General features: G+C 39.7%; 1 protein-coding gene across 5 annotated transcripts in view; it reads right to left on the bottom strand.

Annotated features, from left to right (window-relative positions):
• The window catches only part of LOC115269272 (regulator of G-protein signaling loco), a 176,738-nt gene extending 153,845 nt beyond the window's left edge, over positions 1-22,893 (bottom strand). For all 5 annotated transcript variants that reach the window (XM_062861245.1, XM_062861247.1, XM_062861248.1 and 2 more), the window contains exons 1-2: positions 22,061-22,893; positions 7,800-10,402 (exon numbers count right to left, since the gene is read on the bottom strand). In XM_062861245.1, coding sequence (XP_062717229.1) covers positions 7,800-10,361 — 2,562 coding nt within the window. In that variant the 5' untranslated portion in view covers positions 10,362-10,402; positions 22,061-22,893. The remainder of the gene's footprint in view (positions 1-7,799; positions 10,403-22,060) is intronic.
• Positions 22,894-23,480: the final 587 nt, after the last annotated feature.

The raw sequence follows: 23,480 nt of genomic DNA, 5'->3' as shown, positions 1-23,480 counted from the left end.
CAATGGGACCAGATTCCGCGTCGAATGAACCATCGGTCATTGAAATCGGATGAGGTTTACTGCCAAAAAGTGATGTGAGTTTTTTTGTACACACACATACACACACACACACACACATACACACACACAGACATCACCTCAATTCGTCGAGCTGAGTCGATTGGTATATAACACTTGACCCCTCCGGAGGCTCTATCAAATTTTCGTTTTTGGAGTGAACATATAGCCTTTCGGTACACCTTGGTGTACGAGAAAGGCAAAAAGTAGAGCAAATTGTGATCTTGGAATTTTTCTGCATTTAAATTAACAAAGCTAAAAAAAAATACAAGATCAAAATTTGTTATGGTAGATCTTACGCCGTAACGCACCATTATAAGGTGATCTACCCACGTTACGGGACTTAAAAAAATGTCCATTTAATTATCTACATAAAATTGATATTAGGCACTGATATTAGGCAAAATAAGCATTTTTATAAAAGTTTACATGTGAAAAAGCTATGTGAAAGCTAAATCATTTACTTAGCTTAGGCAATTAGTATTACATATATGTTTATGAGAACTGCATTGGAATAATGGTAAGTCAACAAACTGGAAGGAGTATCCAACATAACTCTATCACTTACAAGTGGCTTACATGAGACAAGGGGTCGTATGGATAAAAATAGCTAACTTTACTACGTGTAGTATCAACTCAGAAGTAAAGTTAGTTTTACAGCAGTTATTCCTTAAAAGTCTTCTAAAGTTTCTGCTAGGATTTCTTCAGTAATTTTTACGAATTTTCTGTAGGAGTTCCTCCTGGCGATACTAGGATTTTCCCGATATTGCTTGCGGGATTTCCCTCGCAGGGCCACCTGTAATTTCTTCAGAAAAAATATCACGAGCTTTCGTCTAGAAGTTTCTACTGAGATATTTTTTAATGGTTCTCGCAGGATTTCCCTTATTAAGGTTTCACCTGTTATTTATCTCGGAGTTTATCATCACGGAACTTCTCCTAGAAGATTCCTTTCGGTGTTACTTCCGGGATGTCTCTCAGAAATTTTTTAGCATTTGTCCTGGACTTGCTCTCAAGATTTGTTTTTATACGGGGTTTTATCAGAGTTCCTGATGTTTCTACATTAATTATTGTTGATATTTCTCATGGAGTTCTTCCCACGATTTCTATCAATATTAGAAGTTTCCGGGATTTCTTGATGTGATTTCTCTTGGAGATTTTTCCCAAGACTACTCCTAGTGTTCTTCCCAGAATCTCTACCGAAAATTGTTCCAATATTTTTTGGGGTGTTCCTTTTGGATTTTTTTCAATAGATACTCCAGGAGTTATGTTCGGTCGGAATACACAAAATCCTATGGAATCTTGTGAGGATCTTTTGGAGAAATAACGAGAGAAACATCAGAAGAAATCCCGAGAAAACTGGGAGATTCAGATAAACTTCTGGGAGTAATCTCGGGTGGGAATATTGGGGGAAATTCCGGTAACATCAAACAAATTGCAGCGCAAGCAAACTCAAGTAGGGTTGGGGTTAAAATTGTGATCTGATCCAGTTACAACCCAGGTTGGAACTGAATAGCTAAGAAAAACGGCATAAGCCGAAAGCATCCCATGTCGGGTGTCCATGTGTGTCCGGCCATTTGGCCGAATGGGTCGTTTGTCCGAACGTCATTTGGCCGAATGCCATCTGGCCGAATGGGCCGATTGGCCGGATTATTATCAATAGAATTCCGAGGAACTTCTTTGACACTCTAGCTGCCAATATGATCATTAGAAATAATTCCTTCTTTTGATAAAAGGCTACTCTTTGCAGTTTTACCTTTCAGAAATTAGTTGGTGCTGAAACTATCAATATTTTATCATCTTATTTCTCCTTCTGGTGATAATAGGCTGTTCTTTTGTCTTATGCTGATGAGGAGAACAGTGATCAACAAGTGGTCACTTGAGTACATCACTCATTTTTCACTTGGCATTCGGCCAAACGGAGTTCGACCAAATGACCATTTTGGACAATTGGTGTACGGTCAAATGAGCCGGAAACATGTCCTTGACACATACTCAACACTGGCAGCGGTTGGACTTGTAACGGGAATGCATGCGTATCACAACAGTAAGCATAATTTTTAAACAAATCCCAAGAGAAATCATTAGGGGAAAAAAAGAGGCTATGTGAAGGGTAAATTAGATAATTGATATATTTTTTAAGAATTGCAAAAACTGGAAGAAGTGTCAAAACATCTCTAACAATCACAAGTTGCTTTAACTACCGTTACCTACATTTTTTTTTTTTTTTTTTTTTTTTCCCTCCCCTGTTGGGGAATTTAAGCCACTGCGTCCAATAAGCTGAACTTTTGTGGCATGTCCCGTTTTGATATTCGCATCTAGCCAGCTAATTACCATGTGTCAAGTAATCAGCTTCTGCCACGACGCGTCGTCTCCCAGTCAGGTGCAATGGAATTAATAAACCCCAAGACCTTCCCAGGTTCTGCAGACCAGATCTCACTGGGTTGCAAGCAACCACTATTTAGAAATCTTTGCCTGCGCATGTATAAAGCACCACAACTGCAAAGCAGATGTTCCGAGGTTTCACGTTCCGTATTACAGAAACGACAGATATCACTCTGAATCTGGCCAATATTTTTCAAGTGATACCTGCTCGGACAGTGTCCAGTTACTAGGCCAGTGTATGTACATAGAGCTCTCTTGTTGAGCTCTAAGAGCTTTTTGGTTTTATAAGCGTTTGGTGTTATAAATCGTTTTGACTGATTGCAGTTTTTGACATCCATCCAATTGGATATCACCCTCTGCTCAGCCCAGCATTTCAGATCCATTTTAATTGTACAGTTTGATATTCCGCAGAATGGTTCTGGACCAACAAATTGTAAATTGGAACCACTTTTAGCAAGCTCGTCTGCCATTTCATTCCCTTCAATGCCGCAGTGACCTGGAACCCAGTATAAGTTTACTGAGTTCCCTTGGCACAGCCTGCGCAGTGAAAGAATGCATTCCCAGACAAGCTTTGAAGTACATTTGTAAGCGCACAATGCTTTTAGTGCAGCTTGACTATCTGAGAAAATACAAATATTTGCATATCTGTATTTTCTCTCAAGGCAGATATTTGCGCATTTCAAAATAGCAAGAATCTCTGCTTGAAACACCGTAGGATAGTGTCCCATCGCCACTGATGTTTGTATTCCAGGGCCGTAGATTCCTGCTCCCGTTTTTATTCCAACTTTTGAGCCATCTGTATAGAATTTGATTGATCCTTGACGAACAGTGGGACCTCCGACTTCCCAATCTGCACGAGTTGTTTCGTGCAACTTGTAAGGAACATCATGGTTCTCCACAGGTTTCATCCAGTCTTTAATCATTTTCATTACTGGCCTATTTTGGAAGTATTGTGAAATGCTCAGGTGACCTACAAGATCACCTGGCATAAACTTTTCAACTCGTTCAAGTCTCAGCAATTCCTTTTCTGCTTCTAATTGCACGTACTCGTGCAAAGGTAGCAGATTGAGAATCGCATCTATAGCTTTTGATGGAGTGCTTCGCATCGCTCCTGTAACAGCAATGGACGCAAGACGTTGAATTTTCGCAAGCTTTGATTGTGTGGTAGCCTCTTTTGTTTTTGGCCACCAGACAAACGAAGCATACGTCACTTTTGGGCGGATTATGGCAGTATAAATCCACATTATCATTTTTGGTTTCAAGCCCCACTTCCTGCCAATAGTTTTGGAGCATAACCAGAACGCACTTGTTGCCTTACCGATCACGGACTCAATTTGAGCATTCCAGTTCAGTTTGGCATCCAGAATCAAACCTAAGTACTTGACTCGATCACTAGGATGAATATGTATCCCTCCAAGCCGAAAAGCTTTTAGGTTGATCTTCCTTCTCCTAGTGAAAGGGACAATTACGACTTTTGACGGGTTGATGCTAAGGCCCTCCTTAATACACCATGAATGTGTATAGTTTAGGGCCCTTTGCATTCTCTCCGAAACAGTTTCGTCATACTTTCCTCTCACTATTATGACTATATCGTCTGCAAAGCCCACAACTTCGAAACCTCTTTCCTTCAAGCTTCTTAGAAGATCGTCTACAACTAAGGACCACATCAGTGGTGAGAGGACTCCTCCTTGAGGGCAACCCTTTGTTGCCCTTACTGTTATAGAAGAACTTCCCAGCTCAGAAGTGATTTCTCTTTTTGCAAGCACAGTATGAATCCAATGTATGATACATTGGTCGAAGTTTTTATTCTCCATGGCACGCTTCATAGATGAATAGGAGGCATTATCAAATGCTCCTTCTATATCTAAAAAGGCGCATAGAGCTATTTCTTTTGTTGAAAACGTTTTTTCCACCTTTGTTACTAGCGAGTGAAGTGCCGTAACCGTTGACTTACCAGATTGATAAGCAAACTGGAAGTCAGACAGGGGATGCTCTTTTATGTAAGAAGAATTGATAAAATCCTTCAAAACCTTTTCCATAGTCTTCAACAAAACTGAAGAAAGACTTTACCTACATACTGAGTTTACTACGGGGTCAAACAACCATTGCACGCATGGTTTCAAACTTCATTATCTAATGCCTTCAGGGATTTATTCCAGAGTTTCTACAGCAGTTAATCCTTAGATTTCTTCTAAAGTTTCTGCCAGGATTTCTTCAATGGTTTTTACGGGTTTTCTGTAGGAGTTCCTTCTGGGATTCCTTCCCGATATTGCTCACGAGACTCCTCCCCGAATGCCTCCTATAATTTATTCAAAAAATTATCATGAGCTTTCGTCTAGGATTTTCTTCCAGGATATTTCTTAAAGGTTCTCGCCAGTGTCGCGAAGCATCAGCGTACAAGTCACAAAAAAAGCTGATAAGCACCAAGCTTGTGTCACCCTGTCTCTGCGGTTTCTGATTCGCTCTCTCTACAGTCGCTAACACCAGAAAAGACAGAATCCCATCATAGTCACCCGGTCACCCTTGTTTTGCTACAATCATCCTGACTTGGATACGGCTCATGTGAGTGTCATGAGTCTCTCCGTCGCCTCAAGCAGATGCACGCGCAACAGCATGTAAAACTATGCTTGTGTATTATCACAAGCACGGTACTACGTCATAAATCCTATTCGTTTTGCATAGCTCAGTTTAAACGCACACATTGAGCGCACCACGCAGTTCGCCCTGGCTACGGCAAACGCTCTCACTTCGCCCGTTATGCATCGTTGCTCAGAGAGATTGATTTTCTCGCAACCCGCCTGAAGCATACTCAGCAACTGCTATCGCTGCAAAGCTGCGAAGGGTGGAACCCACAACATGTTTGTCATTCCAGGCGTGACACGCTAGCTGGTTCGTATCACCTTGGGAACGGTGACTCCAGAAAGCGGTTCAAGTGATTGTCTCGTGATGGTCGCGATTATTCGCAAGACTGGTTCTCGCGGGACTTTTCTTAAAGTTTCACCTGAAATTTATCTTGGAGTTTCACCTGACATTTATCTTGGAATTTCACCCGGAACATCTCTTGGAAGAGTATTTCAGCACTTGTCCCGGACTTCAAGATTTTTTTTTCGGGGTTCTATCAGAGTTCCTGTTTCCCTACCGAACATTATCCCTAGATTCTCTGGTGTTTCTTTTAGAATTTCTCTAATAAATACCCTGCCTAAAAGTTATCCTTGGATACCTAAAATTTTGTGGACTTTCGCGAGAAACTGAGAAAATTATTTTTGAAGAAATAATGAGAGAAACATCGGAAGAAATCCCAACTACTTTGTACAACTGTAGTACCTTAAGCTTAGTTTCTTGTTGCCAAGTAGAGCGCTCAACTAAAATTCCACCTTTTTCCGCAAGTAATTTTGACAACTGATCCAGTATGGAGAGAAACGTTACTTTTCCTTACGGAATAAGAGCGCGGACAATTCTTCCGTAAAGAAAAGTGACAGCTCCATTTGATTCGCTCGGGAGGCGTTACGAATGTTACACTTTTTTCCTTACTCGCCATCTGCGAACTGCACAATCAATTTTGAAGCGGAATCATTACTTGACCATTACTTGTCCTATCTTTTTGCACAGTACGTACGAAGTGGAAACTAGCCATTAAACAGGAACGAGTGCGGTACTGACTCGTACGCCTTCTTGTAGTCGATGTACGTCATGCTCAGGTTCCCCTGCTTTTCGGTGGCTTTTTTTCCTCCCCTGTTGGGGAAATTAAGCCACTGCGTCCAATAAGTTGAACTTTTGTTGCATGTCCCGTTTTGATATTCGCATCTAGCTAGCTAATTATCATATTTCAAGTAGGGGTAGGCGGGGCAATATGGACACCCTAAGGTTTTTGCCAACTTTACCTGGCAAGATGTCAAAAAGGTTTAGTTTTTTGATACATGCATCCTTTTAAAGTCTATTTAGCATCTATTGCATAAGAATGCTCACGAAGAAAAATGATTTATCCACTTCAAAAAATGTTATGAAAAATGTTAGTTTTTCATGACCGTCTTCAAACATACGGGGCAGAATGGACACCCCCATGGGGCAATTTGGACACCATGAGTCTTTTACGAATTTCGTACATTAGGGGTAGGCGGGGCAATATGGACACCCGGGGCAGAATGGACACCCTCAATATTTTGAAATATGTGAATTTTTTTGAACTTTTAATGAATGGAGAATATAGTCCATTTGTCTAAAACGTAGTTTCAGGAAAGAAACATTTGAAATTAAAATTATACTTGATTTTACACGAAAAAGTTGCGTCCACCGTTTTTTGTGCATGGAAATTATAATTTTCACACCATCTAAAATAAGATTTAGTGATTAATTTATTGCAGGTCGATTAAAACCTGATATTTCTAGAACACATGCAAGTAGTTTTGCTGTATCTACATGCTTAACATGTTTATATTTTCTTCTTTATTATATCAAAAATCAAGCTTGGAAATATCTTCTGCTGCCGGGGCAAAATGGACACTCAGCTTTTTGAAAGAAGCGGCAAGGGAAAAATATAACCTAAATCACAAACCAACCAAATTCTTCGATTTCAGTATATTTTCGGTTAAATGTTCACTATAGTAGACATAGGGTGAAACAAATTGATCAAAAAACGACAGCAGTGGAAAATAGTTGTTCTAGGCACAGCTGTACATGCCGACAAAAACGAAGCTTTATCCAAAACAGCCTGAATTTAAATTAACTGAACAAAATGAACTACTTCGGCGTATTATTCATCCATAATAGTTGTTTTGTAATGAAATGACTTTATAGGCGTAAATAATGTACGAAATTCGTAAAAGTCTTATGGTGTCCATATTGCCCCATGGGGGTGTCCATTCTGCCCCGTATGCTTGAAGACGGTCATGAAAAACTAACATTTTTCAAAACATTTTTTGAAGTGGATAAATCATTTTTCTTCGTGAACATTCTTATGCAATAGATGCTAAATAGACTTTAAAAGGATACTTGTATCAAAAAACTAAACTTTTTTGACATCTTGCCAGGTAAAGTTGGCAAAAACCTTAGGGTGTCCATATTGCCCCGCCTACCCCTATGCGTGAAAACTTGATTTTTGCAACAGTGAGCGGCTATTGGGTTAAAACTCATCTAAAACAAATAAACATATACCTAGTATATTCAACACGTTTGCATTACGCACTCATTTACTTTTAAAACGACTGTTTGGTACTTACTTCATCAAAAATGATTAAACTCAGTATTATCAAAATCAAGTGTGCAATGAGAATTGAACACCACCCAAATAAAAAAAATTATACAGGTAGGACCTGGTAGGTATTTCAATGATCAAGAATAATGCATTCAAAAACTCCACTTACCTCATCATATCGCAGATCCGGCTCACTATACGTTCCCTCCAGAATTTTGAACCCGCTCAGCCTTCGTTCCTGTTTCCTGCTCGGTTTCTCGCACACTTCGGCACTATTCACCACAGTATCACTACCACCCACACCCCCGCCACCCGAGTCCTCCTGTTGCTTCGAGCTACTCCGCAACTCTTGCAAACTACCCCAAATAGCGGAGAATCCTCCGCTGAGTCTTTTCGCTGGGCGGTTCCGTCTTTCGCCACCATCCCCGTGTGCGTCCTTATCCTTGGATAGCTTCCGGGTCGCATCACCCATCGAAATGTTCTCGAAACTCATCGAGAGCGGCCGCGAGAGACCGAACACTTTTGGGCTCAGTTTGTAAGACATGAGCTGCGAGCTGGATCGATTCGATGAGGAACCGGCAGGCGGATCGTCCGCTGCTTTGCCTCCGGAGGGGTTTTTATGCGTGCAAGCTTTTTTGGATCGTTTGATGGGTTTGGCCGGCTGTAGGAAAACGTGTTCCGGTTCCGGCGGGGTAGATGGCTTTTTGTTCAGTAGCGTTAGATCGTCGATAGAGAGCGGCACTTTGGAGTCGAGAATTTCCTTCTCGAGGGACAGGATCATGTCGTCGCAGGAACGAGCCGCAAGCATGCTGTTTTTCACGTTGTCGCTGTTGTAACGCTGCAGATCGAGGAAAACTTCTTCCAGCTTGGGGACATCGATGGCACGTTCCTGAACTACGTTGCCTAAGTCGTCGACGGTTTTTCCGGAAGTCCAGCCGTCATCGTCTAGCGAAGGGAGTTGGGGATAGAGTGATTCATACTTGGGGGGACATTCGGGTTCGTTGAAACTGTTGAGAGCGTTGTCCTTACTTGGCGACCGATCCGCTTCGAAGGCCTTCGTGTCCGGACGTGCTCGTACAGTGAGCCGATCGATACCGGAGGTCGAAGGATAGCTGTAGTCGGCCGATTTAGACTTGCCGTGGAATATTTGCGGGGCGAATTGGTCGGGACCCAAGGTTGACCGGATATTTCGAATTGGGTCCAGTTTCGGAGGGAGCTCGTGTATAATGCCGGTGGGACGATTGGGTAGAGCACCGAACGGAACAGATTTACGGAAGTGGGCTCGTACGTTGGCAATTTGCTGATGATTCGGAATGCCCGGGAAGTCTACCACTAAAATCCGGTCGGATATATTGCGGCAGTCGTTGTGGAATCCAATGCCGGAATCGGAGTTGCTTGAAGTTGTTGTAATTTCACTATGATTACTAGGTTGAGGAGAGTTCGAGACCAGTAAATCGTGAGGGTCGTCTATGGCTCGTGGATTAAGGCGAGGATCATTTATTCCTCTATGATAACCCCGGGGAGCTTGATCTAGGTTCAGGCTTCTCGCCACAGGTGGTTTGCCATACGGGACTCCATCCGGTTTAATAGGTGCCTTGAGATTGTACATGCTACGGATAAGATTTACTACATATTCCGAGTTGCTGGGGAATTCCAGGCACAGATTTGAGATAGGATCTTTCGTACAAATAATCTTGAAAAGTTCAGCCTTTTCGAAATGAATGGGGTGTTCCACCAGTTTCGAATCGATAACAAATACATGGCAACTGTTGGAAATAACGACGTCTTTTCTCTGATTGAGAATGTCAGAGTTTTCGCACATCAATCCGTCGGCGTAGATCGCGGAAGTAACCAAGCCAAAGTATCTGTTGTCATTCTCACTGCTGCTGCTCACGTAGTTCAAACGAACAGAAGAATATTTGGCAATCACTGCATTGCTTGTATTGATCAGATTCAAGCAGGATGGAAGTATCGTCATCAGAACCGTCGTCGGATTGCGTTTCTCCTGTCTCATTTTTCTGATGCAGCTGCGAACCGTTTGCAGTTTGGAACTAGTAGCAATTTGCTTCGGCATTTCGATTGTTCCCAGATATCCCACAATGGCTTTGTATTCCAGCGATCCCTCCGGTCCTTCCCGCGGCTGAGACGGCCCAGCTCGTGGCTCATCTTCTTGACCCAGCTGAACCGATCGTACCATTGCACTCACATTGGAGATATCACAGCTGTTGCTCGCGTTGGGACTATGGATTACATTGTACGCCGTCGGAGAATCGTTCACCACCATTGCCGTGGCACTTTCACAGGTGCCCACCAGATCTGCCGGAGGAACGCCCGGCTGCTTACCAACGGTAGTGGTGCGATGGAACTTTGTCTTGTGATGAGGATATTTGGGACGCGATCGCTGCTGACTGCCCTGAAACAAAATGTCCTCATCCGAACTATCCGAGTAGTAATTCTCAGCGATTGCCATCTTGATAGCTCCCCGTGTGTTCCCAATCAGCTGCACCACGGCCTCGTGCGGTAATCTGGACACATTCAATCCATTCACCGATATCAGGAAATCGCCCGCTCTCAATCCGGCCATGTCGGCCGGGGAATTCGTCACAATGCACGATAGAATACACGGTTGCTGGCCGGATATTGTGAATCCGAACCCGTTGAACCCCCGGTTGACCTCCACTGTTCGAATGCCATAGCTGGGCCGTTTCTTCCTTCTCCTGTGGCCGTGCATGACGAACGTCTGTTTTGTTGCCGTTTATCAATCCTCAATACCTAAAACAAAATAAAAGAAATATTAGTATGCTTGGGGTTCGCATTGCTGAAAAATGGATGTAAAACGGCAGGGCTGGTAGTGATTGATCAAATACAATGTGGCCGTTAGCTAGTTCCGCGTTCTTTAGTCATTTAGGCAAACACAAATGAATACTGAAACTCCAGGAGAAATCAAAGAAGAAATCTCCAGAGGAATTCAAGGAAGAATCCGCGGGGAAATTTCTAGACGAAATCTTGTAGAAATTCATGGAAGAGCATCAGGAGAAATTCTGTAAAGACTGCCCCAGAAAGTATGGACGCATTCCTGTGTTTTAGATCTATTGTGACATTACCCGTATCCTTAGTGTAGTGCATGTCGCATTACTCAATTGCCGTTTAAGGGCAATAAAATATCGATTTTAATACAGTTTTTGTTTTGTTTTCTTAGAAATTTCTTTCTTATAGAAAACAAAACATGAGCACTGGTAATTGGCCATGCATCGGAAACCTAGCATCATCCTTGTTTACCACTAAATTCTCCCCAGTAAGAAGTTTAGAACCCGGGTTTTAACATTAGCAGCAATACCATTCTAATGATGGAACATGGGTTCAGTAATAAGCATTCTAGTATGTTCTTTTCACAATCGAGGTGAGTCACTATTAGAGTATCTGTTTTCGAACAATATAGACATTTGCAATAATGGTGATAAACCTACCATTTCAAATGCAATCAGACAAGAGGTCTTGGATCTAACACAGTGCAATGCTGCAATATTTGACAAGATCGCAAACTGGCACGTGTCAGAAAAGATTTCTCTATCTGATCATAAACACATAATCTTCAATTGAAGTGGTGAAGATTATTCTAGAACCGCATTTAGAAATCCCAGGAAGACAAACTTTTTTTTTTTTTTGCTGGGTTTCTAGCTGCACTCTGAATAGAGTTGAAACCTCTACACTAGACCCGAAGATAGAAAAGAGTACGTAATCTTTCAGAAGCAGTTTGCCAGCCGTACGCGGAAAATGATATCCATTAAGACACTGTTGCAACTGACTCAGAAAGATACGGTAGAAGATTGGAAAGTTTTCAATTGGTCAGTCAGTCAGGATTTGCCTATGTAGTGTTATGGTCACACGGTTTGTGTTTGTCTCCTTGTTTGATTTTGTGGTATGGTTAAATATGTTTTTCTCCTCGTTAAATCAGTTGTCGTATGTTATTTTTTTTTTTCATCGAATCAATCAAACCCTGTATGTTAAAATATAGTCGATCCTGTGTCAAATTGTTTTCTTGATTTCGCTAATCGTTTTCTACTTGTGTTCATCTCTTGTGTCGTTAAATTGTCATCGGTCCAAAATCCACAGAAACATGTAACTGAACTTCTGAACATCTAAGAGATAATCAAAAATACGCCAAGTTGGTCAGTTGATTGCAATAAAATTTTAAAATAATAAAGATTTCATCTCATCTTTCATCCCGCTACAAATACTATTAAAAATATTCAAATTCGTTCAATTGTCCTATCGGTCCTACCTAGATGAACCATGTCATTTTCTCAAGCGTAGCCTAGAAATGTCAACCTAGTCATACACAAGTAACGTTGTTCAGTTAATATAAAGCAGTCAGTTTTTGTCCAAAATGTCACGTCGAACGCATTGACGTCAACAATGCGTTTAAGTGTTCGCACGTTAGCTTTGAATCTATCAGAACAATTAAGTGCTGCAAATCTCCTTCCCACTATTGATTCTGCGGTCGATTTTTATTGCTTTATTTAAATAAAATATGATCAACTAACATTGTAAAAATTCGAAAAAGCGACTATGACATTAATAAATTACTATGTAATAAAAATCAATCAAGAAACGTGAGAAATAGAGCCCAAACAACATTTTGAAGTCAGATGGCTGTAAAAGGTTCCAAAACCTGTCACAAATCCTATAATACTTTTATTAGGATTTGTAACGATTATCAAAACCTTCTCAAATCCAACCGACTTGGAACTATTGCTTGGGAATAGACTCTACTGAGCCCCGGCGGTTCCTCCTGTTTATCGAGCATGTCTGATGCATATAATTAGCCATACTCCATCTGCAGCAGCCGGTTCGTGATGAACCGTTGGAGGCGCATTAAAGTGTTAAAAAGGTGATATGTTTCACTAAAGAACACTACATTACAATAATCAAAATGAAACTCCTTCACTTTAATACCGTCAACCCCTGCGAACTTGGCCAGGGAGAAATCCCAGGAAGACAAACTGGGATCAATATGTAGAATTGTTGAATACGCATTCATTAACAATGGGAGAAACTATTGATTCAACCCAAAAGTTGGAATCATTTTCTCAAAAGGTAAATGAAAGTATCATCAATTCCTTTAACAGCAGTTGTACCACCATACAATCATCTGCTACTCTACTAGAGACGTGCCATGGTGGAACTTTAAACTGGATCGCCTTAGAATTTTTTCTCGTAAAATGTTCAATAGAGCGAGACAAACGGGAGGTTGGACTCAGTATAGGAAAGCCCTGACTGAGTACAACAACAAAATACGAAAATCTAAAAGAAAATCTTGGGTGCTGACATGTGAAAACATAAACAGTACTCCTGTAGTTGCAAGACTTCAAAAAACGCTTGCAAAAGATCACGCAAATGAATTGGGAAACCTGAAACGTGACGATGGAGCTTTTACCAAAACTCCTCGCGAAACTTTGGATTTAATAATGGAAACCCATTTTCCAGGTTCGGTTCTAAGTGTGGATTCCAAGGTTACTATATCTCTGGAAGGTGAAGGATGTCCTAGCATAAACTCAACGGAGTCAAATAGTACAGTAAACATCGCCTCAGATTTAGCTGATGAAATCTTCACGAAGGCCAGAGTGGAAAATGCGATTAGATCTTTTCAGCCTTTTAAATCTGCAGGAGTTGATGGGATATTTCCAGTACTGATTCAAAACGGAGAAGCGGTGTTGGTTCCCTCACTAATTGAGATGTTCAAGGCTAGTTTGAGATTGAATTACGTTCCATCAAATAAGGGGAAGCGAGACAAGACACATCCGAAAGCATATAGACCAGTGGTCACCAAACTGCGGCCCGCGGGCCGCATGCGGCCCTCGACTAGGTTTTGTGCGGCCCGCGAACTGATTTTGAAAAGTATGAGAAAGCGGCCCACTCAAAGATTCCATAATGAAAATCAAAAATTTCACCATATTTTAAAACTTTAATGAGAATGAATTTTGTCAATATCATGGAGAGTTTTTCAGAAGAAGTAAGATTATTTAAGGGCGGACGGGACGGTCGGAGAAATATCCGCCATTGCTCCTTTGCTACTAAGATGGTAATCTCAGATTCTACTTTATATTTTGCAACTAAAACCTATCACTGTGTATGCTCACTTGCAGTATATATGCTGATTGTTTTTCAGCATCCTCAGTGCGATAGAATTCGAGATTACCATCTTCAAAATCGCGAGGCAAATGGTTAGAAAGAGAGGCAAGATAGGAAAAATAACACGGCGTCCCGTTTCACCTTAATGTTTTCCAAACTGTAAAAGGCTACTTTTTCGAATTTTGTTTAGAAAATAAGCAGAATTGTTATTAACAATGTTGTGTTTCGCATAAATAATGAGTTTAGGCTTAATTTCACAGGTTCTCTGCCATGGGTTTTGGATTCATTATTGGAAAATTATTGTATATACTACATATTCACCACTTCTGCCAGGAAACTAATCCAATTTTTTTACAGAATTTTTGTCTATATTTTTTTTATAGGAAGTGTTGCCTAAACTTTTGGAATTTCGCTTAAAACTTCAGTGATTGGGCAAGATACTCTTTATTCTCCTAGCAATACTTTTGGGAATTCCTTTTAAAATATATATTCTAAATCGGCTACAAATGCTTGTTCATATTTTTTTTTTTTTTTTTTTTTCATAGTGATTACGGCGGTAGCACGCTGTGCTTATGTTCTAACACCGCACCCTTTCCCTACGTTTGCTTCTATGAGCCTCTATTTTTGTTTCAACACACAGAAGTACGTAGGCATATCGTGGCCCAAGTCGACACTGTTTTGGCCTGCGTTGAACAAAAATAGTTTTAATAAAAGTTTCCCCTTTTTTTCTTTTTGTCAATTGTTTTTTTTTTGTAGTATGGTCCATGTATTTAGTTAGGTTCTTGTCAATTTGTCAGTTATTCGAAGTAGATCTCCAAAATGTAGTCAATAAGTCAATTAAGTCATTCTGATCTGTTCTATCATAGCAGCTTTAGTCTTTGCTTTATTGAAGTGTAGTTTTATTGGAAATATGCTGAATATCGTTATTAAAAAGAGACGTCTGGAGCTGTGTCCTGCTTGTTCCGTCATGCACATACTACATATTAAAAAATGAATATTAATGCTGTCTAGCGCATTGTTTCCTATCGGCTATTATTGTAGTATAGTCCCAACTGCAAGCTTTTTTTCCAATCTTAGCGTCAATTGTCTTCTAGTTACTTCTAGACAGATTCATCGAATCAGTCGAACCCGCATGTTAAAATACAGTCGATTCTGTGTCAAATTGTTTTTTTTTTTTTGATATTTACTTCTCTGTGTTCATCTCTTGTGTCCTCAAAATGTCATCGGTCCAAAACCCACAGAAACATGTAACTGAACTTCTAACACTTTTTCTGTTGGTGTCATAACATCATCTAAGAGATAAACAAAAATTGCTTGTCAACTATTATGTATTCATCCCCCTACAAATACTATGAAAAATATTCAAATTCGTTCTGTCCTATCGGTCCTATCAAGATAAACCATGTCATTTTCTCATGCGTGGCCTAGAAATGTCAACCTAGTCATACAAAAGTAACGTTGTTCAGTTAATAAAAAGCAGTCAGTTTTTTGTCCAGTCCAAACTGTCACGTCAAGTGTTCGCACGTTAGCTTCGAATCTATCAGCACAATTAAGTGCTGCAAATCTCCTTCCCACTATTAATTTTTTGGTTGATTTTAATTACTTTATTTAAATAAAATATAATAAAGTATAACATTGTAGAAATTCGAAAAAGCGACTATGACATTAATAAATTACTAATCAAAATCAACCAAGAAACGTGGGAAATAGAGCCCAAACAACATTTTGAAGTCAGCTGGCTGTAAAAGGTTCCAAAACCAGTCACAAATCCTATAAAACTTTTATTAGGATTTGTAACGATCATCAAAACCTTCTCAAATCCAACCGATTTGGAACTATTGCTTGGGAATAGACTCTACTGAGCCCTGGCGGTTCCTCCGTGTTTATCGAGCATGTCTGATGCATATGATCAGCCATACTCCATCTGCAGCAGCCGGTTCGTGATGAACCGTTGGAGGCGCATTAAAGTGTTAAAAAGGTGATATGTTTCACTAAAGAACACTACATTACAATAATCAAAATGAAACTCCTTCACTTTAATACCGTCAACCCCTGCGAACTTGGCCAGGGGCTACAAATGCTTGTTCATATTGCTCAGAAAATCATGCCTGCAGGTTTTTCTTCATTGGCTTCTTAAGAAATCATTCTGAAATTTCTCCAAATCCACGAGAAGTCCCACAAAATCTCACAGTTCCAAGATTTTTTAAAAATAGTTCTCAGGAAATCTTTAAGCTGCAGTAAGAAACTCTATTCAAAATTTTGTCAAAACTGTATCCAGAGGTATTACAAGAAATTTGTTTGTGTTCGTGTCTAAGTCTTCCACAATTCTGCACTTATAATCTGCGCTATAAGTACGCTGTAAGTTTATCCATATTATTCTTCACCCCTCAGCGCGCGCGCTGTTGTAAAAAGTACAACACTACCAAAAAATCTCGCTTTTCGTATACAGCGCGAGCGCGGTGCAGTTTCGGTTGTTTGATGGCGCGCGCGCTGGAAGGTTAAAAAGGTCCATATTGTTCTAGCCAGCATCGCTTTTGCTTATTTTTGTGACTTTAAGTAGCATGTCTGAATTAATTTGCAAAACCTAAATATTACGGTCTTGAAAGCCCTGTTTTAAGACCCCACGATTTTCAGGATTTTTCAGGTAAAATAAAATCTCCTGATAACTTCAGGTTGTTTACTTCTTTGCTCTTGTTCAATGTTTTCAAAAAAAGTTGTTTTATTTGTGAATTTCAACTAATTTAATTCTTTACACAAAAAATCAAACAAATGTATTTTGTGTTGAATCTTGGAAATGGTTGAATAAAAAAACTCTTGAATGACTAGCGGCCCGCAGTCTCTTTTCAAAATTCGATTTTGGCCCGCAAAGACAGTTAGGCTGAGGATCACTGTTCTAGCTCGAACAAATTTATTCAAATTTTCTATGTAAATTTTCACTAGCGACACCTAGGCAACCGATTGCCACAGTGCAGTCGCCTGCAGTTGACAGTTTGAGAAACCACGTGCTTCCAGTCGCTTACATACCACCCAATTCACCACCCACCGAAAAATAAAATCAAAACAAACACTGTCAAAATCATTCCTACATTTGCGTCACATTCACATAGATTTCCCAATGCCAGTGAAGTTCATCCAAATGCAGTTTTATTCAAGCAAATCTATGTAAAATAAAAGTAATAATGTGCAAAACATTTACTGGGCTAATTTGTGCAAAAGATTTTAGACATTAAATAAAAGTCATTTACTCTGCACAAATTATGTGGAAACATTATTAGCGTGCAACACGTGCGGTCTTTTCCGCCATCCGGCTGGAAGACGACCGTGGTGACAGTTGTTGATCGCAACGCACATGTGAGGCAGCGATTGAATATGAACGTCGCTAACGCCATCTGTTCGCTGATTACCACTTGGCAATTTGTGGCGGCCATGTTTTTTACACAAGCTGCTGAGTCAAACTTGAACGTCTGTCTGCGACCATACCGTCCCTTCCAGCCTTTGGCCAATTTGGCGCCCCTCTGAGGCTGGCGCCCTTGGCGGGGGCCAACCTGGCCAACCCCACGCTACGGCTCTGCTTATTTGCCCCGAATTCTCTTAGATCCACGGTGAATGGTGCCTTGACGGTATTCCAAAATAAAAGATGAAGGAACTGACTGTTGACATTTTTTCAGGATCCACAAAATCAACCCGATGAGAAACTATAAGACGAATATTTGATTAACCTCTTCTCGCCCACGACTTCTTTCGAAGTTTTGAATGCTAATAAATGCTTCGAATAAAAAGTGCTCAAACAAAAGTTATTAGGAATCACTTCAATTTATCGAAATCGTAAAAAAAAATTAATTGTTCATCAATACATATTGATTGTTTATCAATAGTTTCACTATTGAACTAATAATTAGAGTATACAAGTACTCTAACAAGCCTATAAACTCTTCCCAAACACTTTTATAACATATTGAAGTGAACTGGTTTAGGTCGGATTCGAGGGAAGATTCATTTATTACGTCCATCGTTTTTCGGGATTACCAGACCCCCCTCCCCCCTCTGTCACGCTATTTTCCTATACCTAATACACGTGCTGTCACACTTTCTTAGACCCCCCCCTCCCCCCAAAATGTTGGACGTAATTTTTGAACGTTCCCAAAAAGTGATGGTGCTCTACAGACACCATGAGCGTTAAAGGGTTAAATTCTACGGATAAATCCGTAGGAACACCCCAGCTCAATGTTTGAATTCTTGGAGAAATGTCAGATTAAATCAGTGGAATATATCTCGTTAGAACAGGGCACGGTCGGTGAAGCACTTCAGTGGAGGAAAACTTGCGCGGCTAGACCAATTCTACATAAAAGTCACAGAAAACCCGGTTTTTTTTTTCGAATATTTAATGTAAATGTTCCGGACTACCTTCGAAAAATGTCGATTGATATTCACCGTGAATATCAACTGGCATTTTTCGAAGATAGTTCGTGACATTCACTCAAAATTTCGAAAAAGAGCGTTTTTTTTCGTGACATTCTTGTGGAACTGGTCTAGCTGCACAAGTGTTTCATATACCATATTCTCAGGTTCAGCTCGGAATGACTTTTTCAACACTGCACTAGATTTGTATTGATGAGCTGAATTTTTGAATGATGAGAAGGTAAATTCTGCGTTTCTGCTAGGAAATGGTACAAAAAGCGTGGGTAATATGATTGCTTGTCTAATTTGATGCTGTTTGAGAAAAAAATTTGAAATCTGTGCTGTTGAAGAGACAAGAAATGTAGGAAAAATAAGCACCACAGTTTTCCTGAAACAGCATCAAATTAGACAAGGAATCATCATACCCATACTGTTTGTACCATTTCCTCACGGTGTGTTTATAGAGCAACTTTAAAACAAAAAAATAAGTAAGTTTGAAATTTCGCCCAGTGATACTTTGGGGCATTCCCTTCAATTTGCTGGGTCGATGGAAAACATCCATCGGGGGGTCTAGAACAAAAATTTTTTTTTGAAGGTTTTTCATGCAAAAACTGTTAAAAGCGCATATTGTAAATTATTGCATCTCCTACAAATAGTCACAACTTTTTTGTCTTTGAAGATAGAACCATACAATTTTTAGGCGTTTCGAAGTAGTATGCGTAAATGACTGTGTGAAAATTTCATTGAAATATGTTGTATGGTTTTCAAGTAATAGCAAAACTGTCAAACGCATTCTAAAATACTAAGCTTAGTAGCAAACGATCAACAAAATATCTATATTTTTTATACAATAATACATGAAAAATATTTAATTCTAAACACCTTGAGTCATTATGATGGCGGTACTGTGAAAACTTGTTTTTCAAATAATGAACAGATACATAGTCAAATACATGAAAGGAAAACACACTGTCATTATTTAGCTTTTCACTAAAGTATTAATTATTTATTTCAAGAACGTGGTTTTGCGTATACATGTTCACAAGTACAAGTATGCCTCTATTACGAATCCTATAATAAACACAATTATCATGATTGCTGAGCATATCGGCCTTCCCTAAAAAAAAATGAATGTTATTTGGTAAGCCAAGAAACGCACTCGAGGATTGGGAAACATCACTGTTTCGAAGAAAAAGTATAGAAACTAAATTATTTTGGAAATAATGTTTACAAGCTCAAAATTTTTCCTTTTTCGTCGAATTTTTGTTAGTTGTTGATTAGTTGTCTTTGAATAAGTTTTTGTTCTATGTCATTGCTGTAAGGAGTTCCATATCTCAATTGTTGAATGTAAATCACTAATTGTATTTGTTGAGATAGAAATAAATGTTGAATTGAATTGAATTGAATAAAATTATGATAATTTTTGGTGAAAACATCGATTTTCAAATCGTCTCAGGACCACTTAAATCGTAAAGTTTTTGATTTTCTAAATAAATTTATAAAATGTTTACTAGTAGCTCTTGCTTACTCAGTATAGATATTTATCATATATGAATACGAAACAAATCTTATATATTGCCGTTTTTCGTTGAGAAAATGTAAATTAATTCAAGGGTGACCCATCTTGCCCCGCACTTTTTTCACAGCGCAAAATCGATCACTTTTTGAAACTGCTTGTTTAACATCATATTTTGTATTTAATGAACTATTTATCGACTTTTAGCAGTGCTAACTAGTGTATTGAAGAGTACAGGACGAATACAAACCAATACGATTTGTATTTACAAAGTTATGATGATCCGTCCTTAGGTGACCCATCTTGCCCCGCCCCACCCTACTACAGTGATTACCCGGATTTATCAGCCCTTGGTTATCTATGATTTTTTTTTTTTGTTTTTTTTTTTTGCAAAAATAAAAAACTTGCGTTCTGATCAAAGTCTGAACAGAGAATGAAAATTTATTTCTGCTATAGGGCACTGCATTGTTTTGATTTTGTATGGGGTTTTGACGTTTCTTGGCCTTGTTGTTTTCAAAACTTCTTTAATAGTGAAAGAGAATGAGAGAATTTCATGCAGTGATCTATAGTCCATTTTAAGAGCCGATTTTATGAATGAATTTTAACAGGAGGTAGCGTCCAATAACCCGTGAAAATCAATATCATCATCAACATTGTTGTCACACTTGGTAAGCGTGTACTGAAGGCTTAAGTCTGGCCTTGTTGTTCACGATTTTGACTTAGCAGAGTTTCGTCAGCATTCGGACTTATAAGAATTTTGCCAGCTTTTCATGGATGGATCGATTTGATTCAAAATGTGAGGTGCGCGTGCATGGGAAAGTGGGCTAATTTATGACTTGATGACGGCACGGTGGCACCCCTCCAGGAGTTCTTTTTGGGATTCCACAGTAACCCCAGAAATCTTTCGCGATTTCCTCACAAATTTGATCCAAGACTCCTCCAGGAATCTCTTCTAGGATTCCCAGGAAGTTCTTGATGAGATTCTTCCGGGGGTTTATTTGGGATTCCTTCAAAAGTTTCTTCTGTGATTCTTCTAGGAATTTGTTCTGAGATCCCTAAATAGGGTTCTTCTAGGATTCCTTCGAGAGCTCTTGCCAGGATTCCTCCAGGAAGTACTCCCGAGATTCTTCCAGAGATTCTTTCCTGGTTTGCTTGAGGAATACTTTCTGAGATTGTTGCAGTTGTGGGAAGGGCTAGCGAAAAGATTTCAGGAGTTCCTGGATTTTCAAAAACAAATCTTCCGAAATTTCTCCCGAGACCCCTCTAGGATTACTCCTTCAAGATTACCCCAGCAATTTTTCCTGAGAATCTTCCTTCCGTGATTACTCCACAATTTTTTTTATGATACCTCTAGAATTTTCTTTCTGTGATTCCTCAGGTAGCTACATCTGAGATTCTTTTTGAGGTTACTACTGAAGCTACCTCTGGGGTCCTTCCAGAATTTTCTTCTGAGATTCCTAACAGGGAACCCTTCCAGGATCTCTTCTGAAATTCCCTCTGGGAATTCAAAGGATTTCTCGTGGAGTTTCGGGAATTCTTTAGGAATTCCATCCGAGATCCTCCTAATAGCTTCTGATGAAAACCAAAAGGAACTTGCTGGAATATTTCCTCAAGGAAATCTTGTACGACCTTCATGAGGAAAATCTATAAACAAAAACTGCAGGAGGAACTTCTTGAAATATTCCCTAACAAACTTCTGGAGGATTTCCATTATAAACATCTGATAGACTTTCAGAATGAATTTCCAGAGGAATTCCAGAAAGGGCTGCACTGCCTATGATCGCATATCACTCCCATCTTTGCTGGATTTCCTATTCATATGGGACAATTATGCGATCTTAGGCAGTGCAGGAGTTCCAAAAGTAGCTTGAAGAAATCCAAAAGAGTTTCTAGATGGATCCTAAAAAAACGCTGAAGAAGTTTTTGGAGAAATACTGAAAGAAGTTCTTGTAGGACCCCTGGAAGGATCTCAAGAAAAATTCCTGAAGAAATCCCAGAAGGAACTCCGGGAGAAATCTCGCATACTATTCCTGGAAGAAATCCCTGGCAAAATTTTGAAAGAAGTTTCTGGAGGAATCTTTTTTTTTTTTTGAAAGATTACTAGCCGGTCGCTGAATAGCGCTGAAACCTTGAGAAATCTGGAGAAATTCCTGCATGAATCTCTAATGGAATTAGTGGAGACATCCCTTGAAGAAAGCAAAACAAATGTTAGATTGGGACCTATCCCAATTGATTGCTGAGATAGAGCGAGATGAAAATTTATTTTAGTGAGTTCTGGGTTCTGCAATCTTTTAATGCATTTAGCCATTATTTTACACCTGATATTTGGCCCGCAAATTCAATACATCACAAATTAAAATACAAAAAAAAAAACTATTTCTTACTCATTTCACACCACCATGGGCGATGGATTCCGATGTTTTCGCCTTTCACGGATGATCCGCCAGCAGCAATGATCGTCGATCGTCCAATTATTTTTGCTGTTGTGAAACACTCCGCTGGATGGGCCTGTTGCTGCATTCCTTTCCACTATTGACCACGCATACACATGTACCGAAAGTCTTTAACTATAGAAAGCTGTCATTATCCCCGATCGCCGTCGTGGGTTCAACAATCTCCTCGCGAACAACGGTTTTACAGTCCTCGGCGAGCAATATCGATCCTAATAACAATCGCACTTCCTTCACAACCTTGGAATCATTCAACGTTCCAGCCCAAAAATCCTATTTTCTTCCCGGATTATCCTCCGTACACACATTCCAACCCGAATCTAGCAAAATCCAACTCGAAATCGCCACAAATCACGCACACCACGGTCGGAATTTTTATGCTTCTGCTGCTCTGCTCTCGTCCGCAATCTTTATAGCTATCCGTATGAATGCGTTGATGCTGTGGCGGACCACCGACCCGTTCCTTGCTGCAGGCGAATTGAAGTCACTCCGTCTGAGAGCTTCTTTCTCCTCCGTCGTCGTCGTCGTCGATTTTCGAATTTTCAATCCACTTTTTCCACTCAAATTCAGCTCTTATTTAGAACCATTCCATCAAAAGCACCAACTAGGCATCGCCGTCTAACACTTTAGGCAAGTTTTCGGGGGAATAATTCACTTTTTCGATGGGAAATTTGCACTTTAATTTGCGCGACATAAACACTACCAACAAACAAGACGATCGCGATCGAAATTTCTTCGTTTTCAGTTTCTTTTCTTCAATCCGTGCGCTGGCCAGTGTTGCCACATTTTTTTCGGTTTTCATCTGTGATTTTGGTCAAAAAAATCTTTTTCATCTGTAGGAAATTTCAGAAAATCTTAGTAAAAATCTGTGATAGGTTAATGTTTCCAAAATCGAATATTTTTGAACAATTTGTTAAAAAAAAACGAAAAAAAATGTTCTTAGAATAACGTCGACCAAAACACTCCCAGGTTGCATCTGAAGATTATCAGAAACCACAAGAACGTCGAAAACAATGCGCTTGAGGCTTGGCCTAGGCCATCCAACTAGAAGATTTAATTTCTATTATTTAAATTTGAGTGCCTGAAAATTATAATAAAGCTTTTTTTCACGATAGTCATTGCCATTGTTTTAAAAATCTTAAAAATCTTTTTTATTGCAAAAATCTTTGATCTGTGATCACAGATATCTGTAGGCGAAAATGGGAAAAAATCTGTGTAATTCTAGATAAATCTGTGTATGTGGCATCACTGGCGCTGGCTCGCTTTTGTTGCGTTTTCGCTTTTGGTTCGTTTTTCATCACGGTTTTGCTTTTGTCCGATGCATGCGCAAGCCGTTTGCGCGTTTGACAGTTTT

Source organism: Aedes albopictus, chromosome 3 (assembly GCF_035046485.1).
Source record: "Aedes albopictus strain Foshan chromosome 3, AalbF5, whole genome shotgun sequence".
NCBI classification, from domain to species: domain Eukaryota; kingdom Metazoa; phylum Arthropoda; class Insecta; order Diptera; family Culicidae; genus Aedes; species Aedes albopictus.
This window is presented reverse-complemented; position numbering and strand designations above follow the sequence as displayed.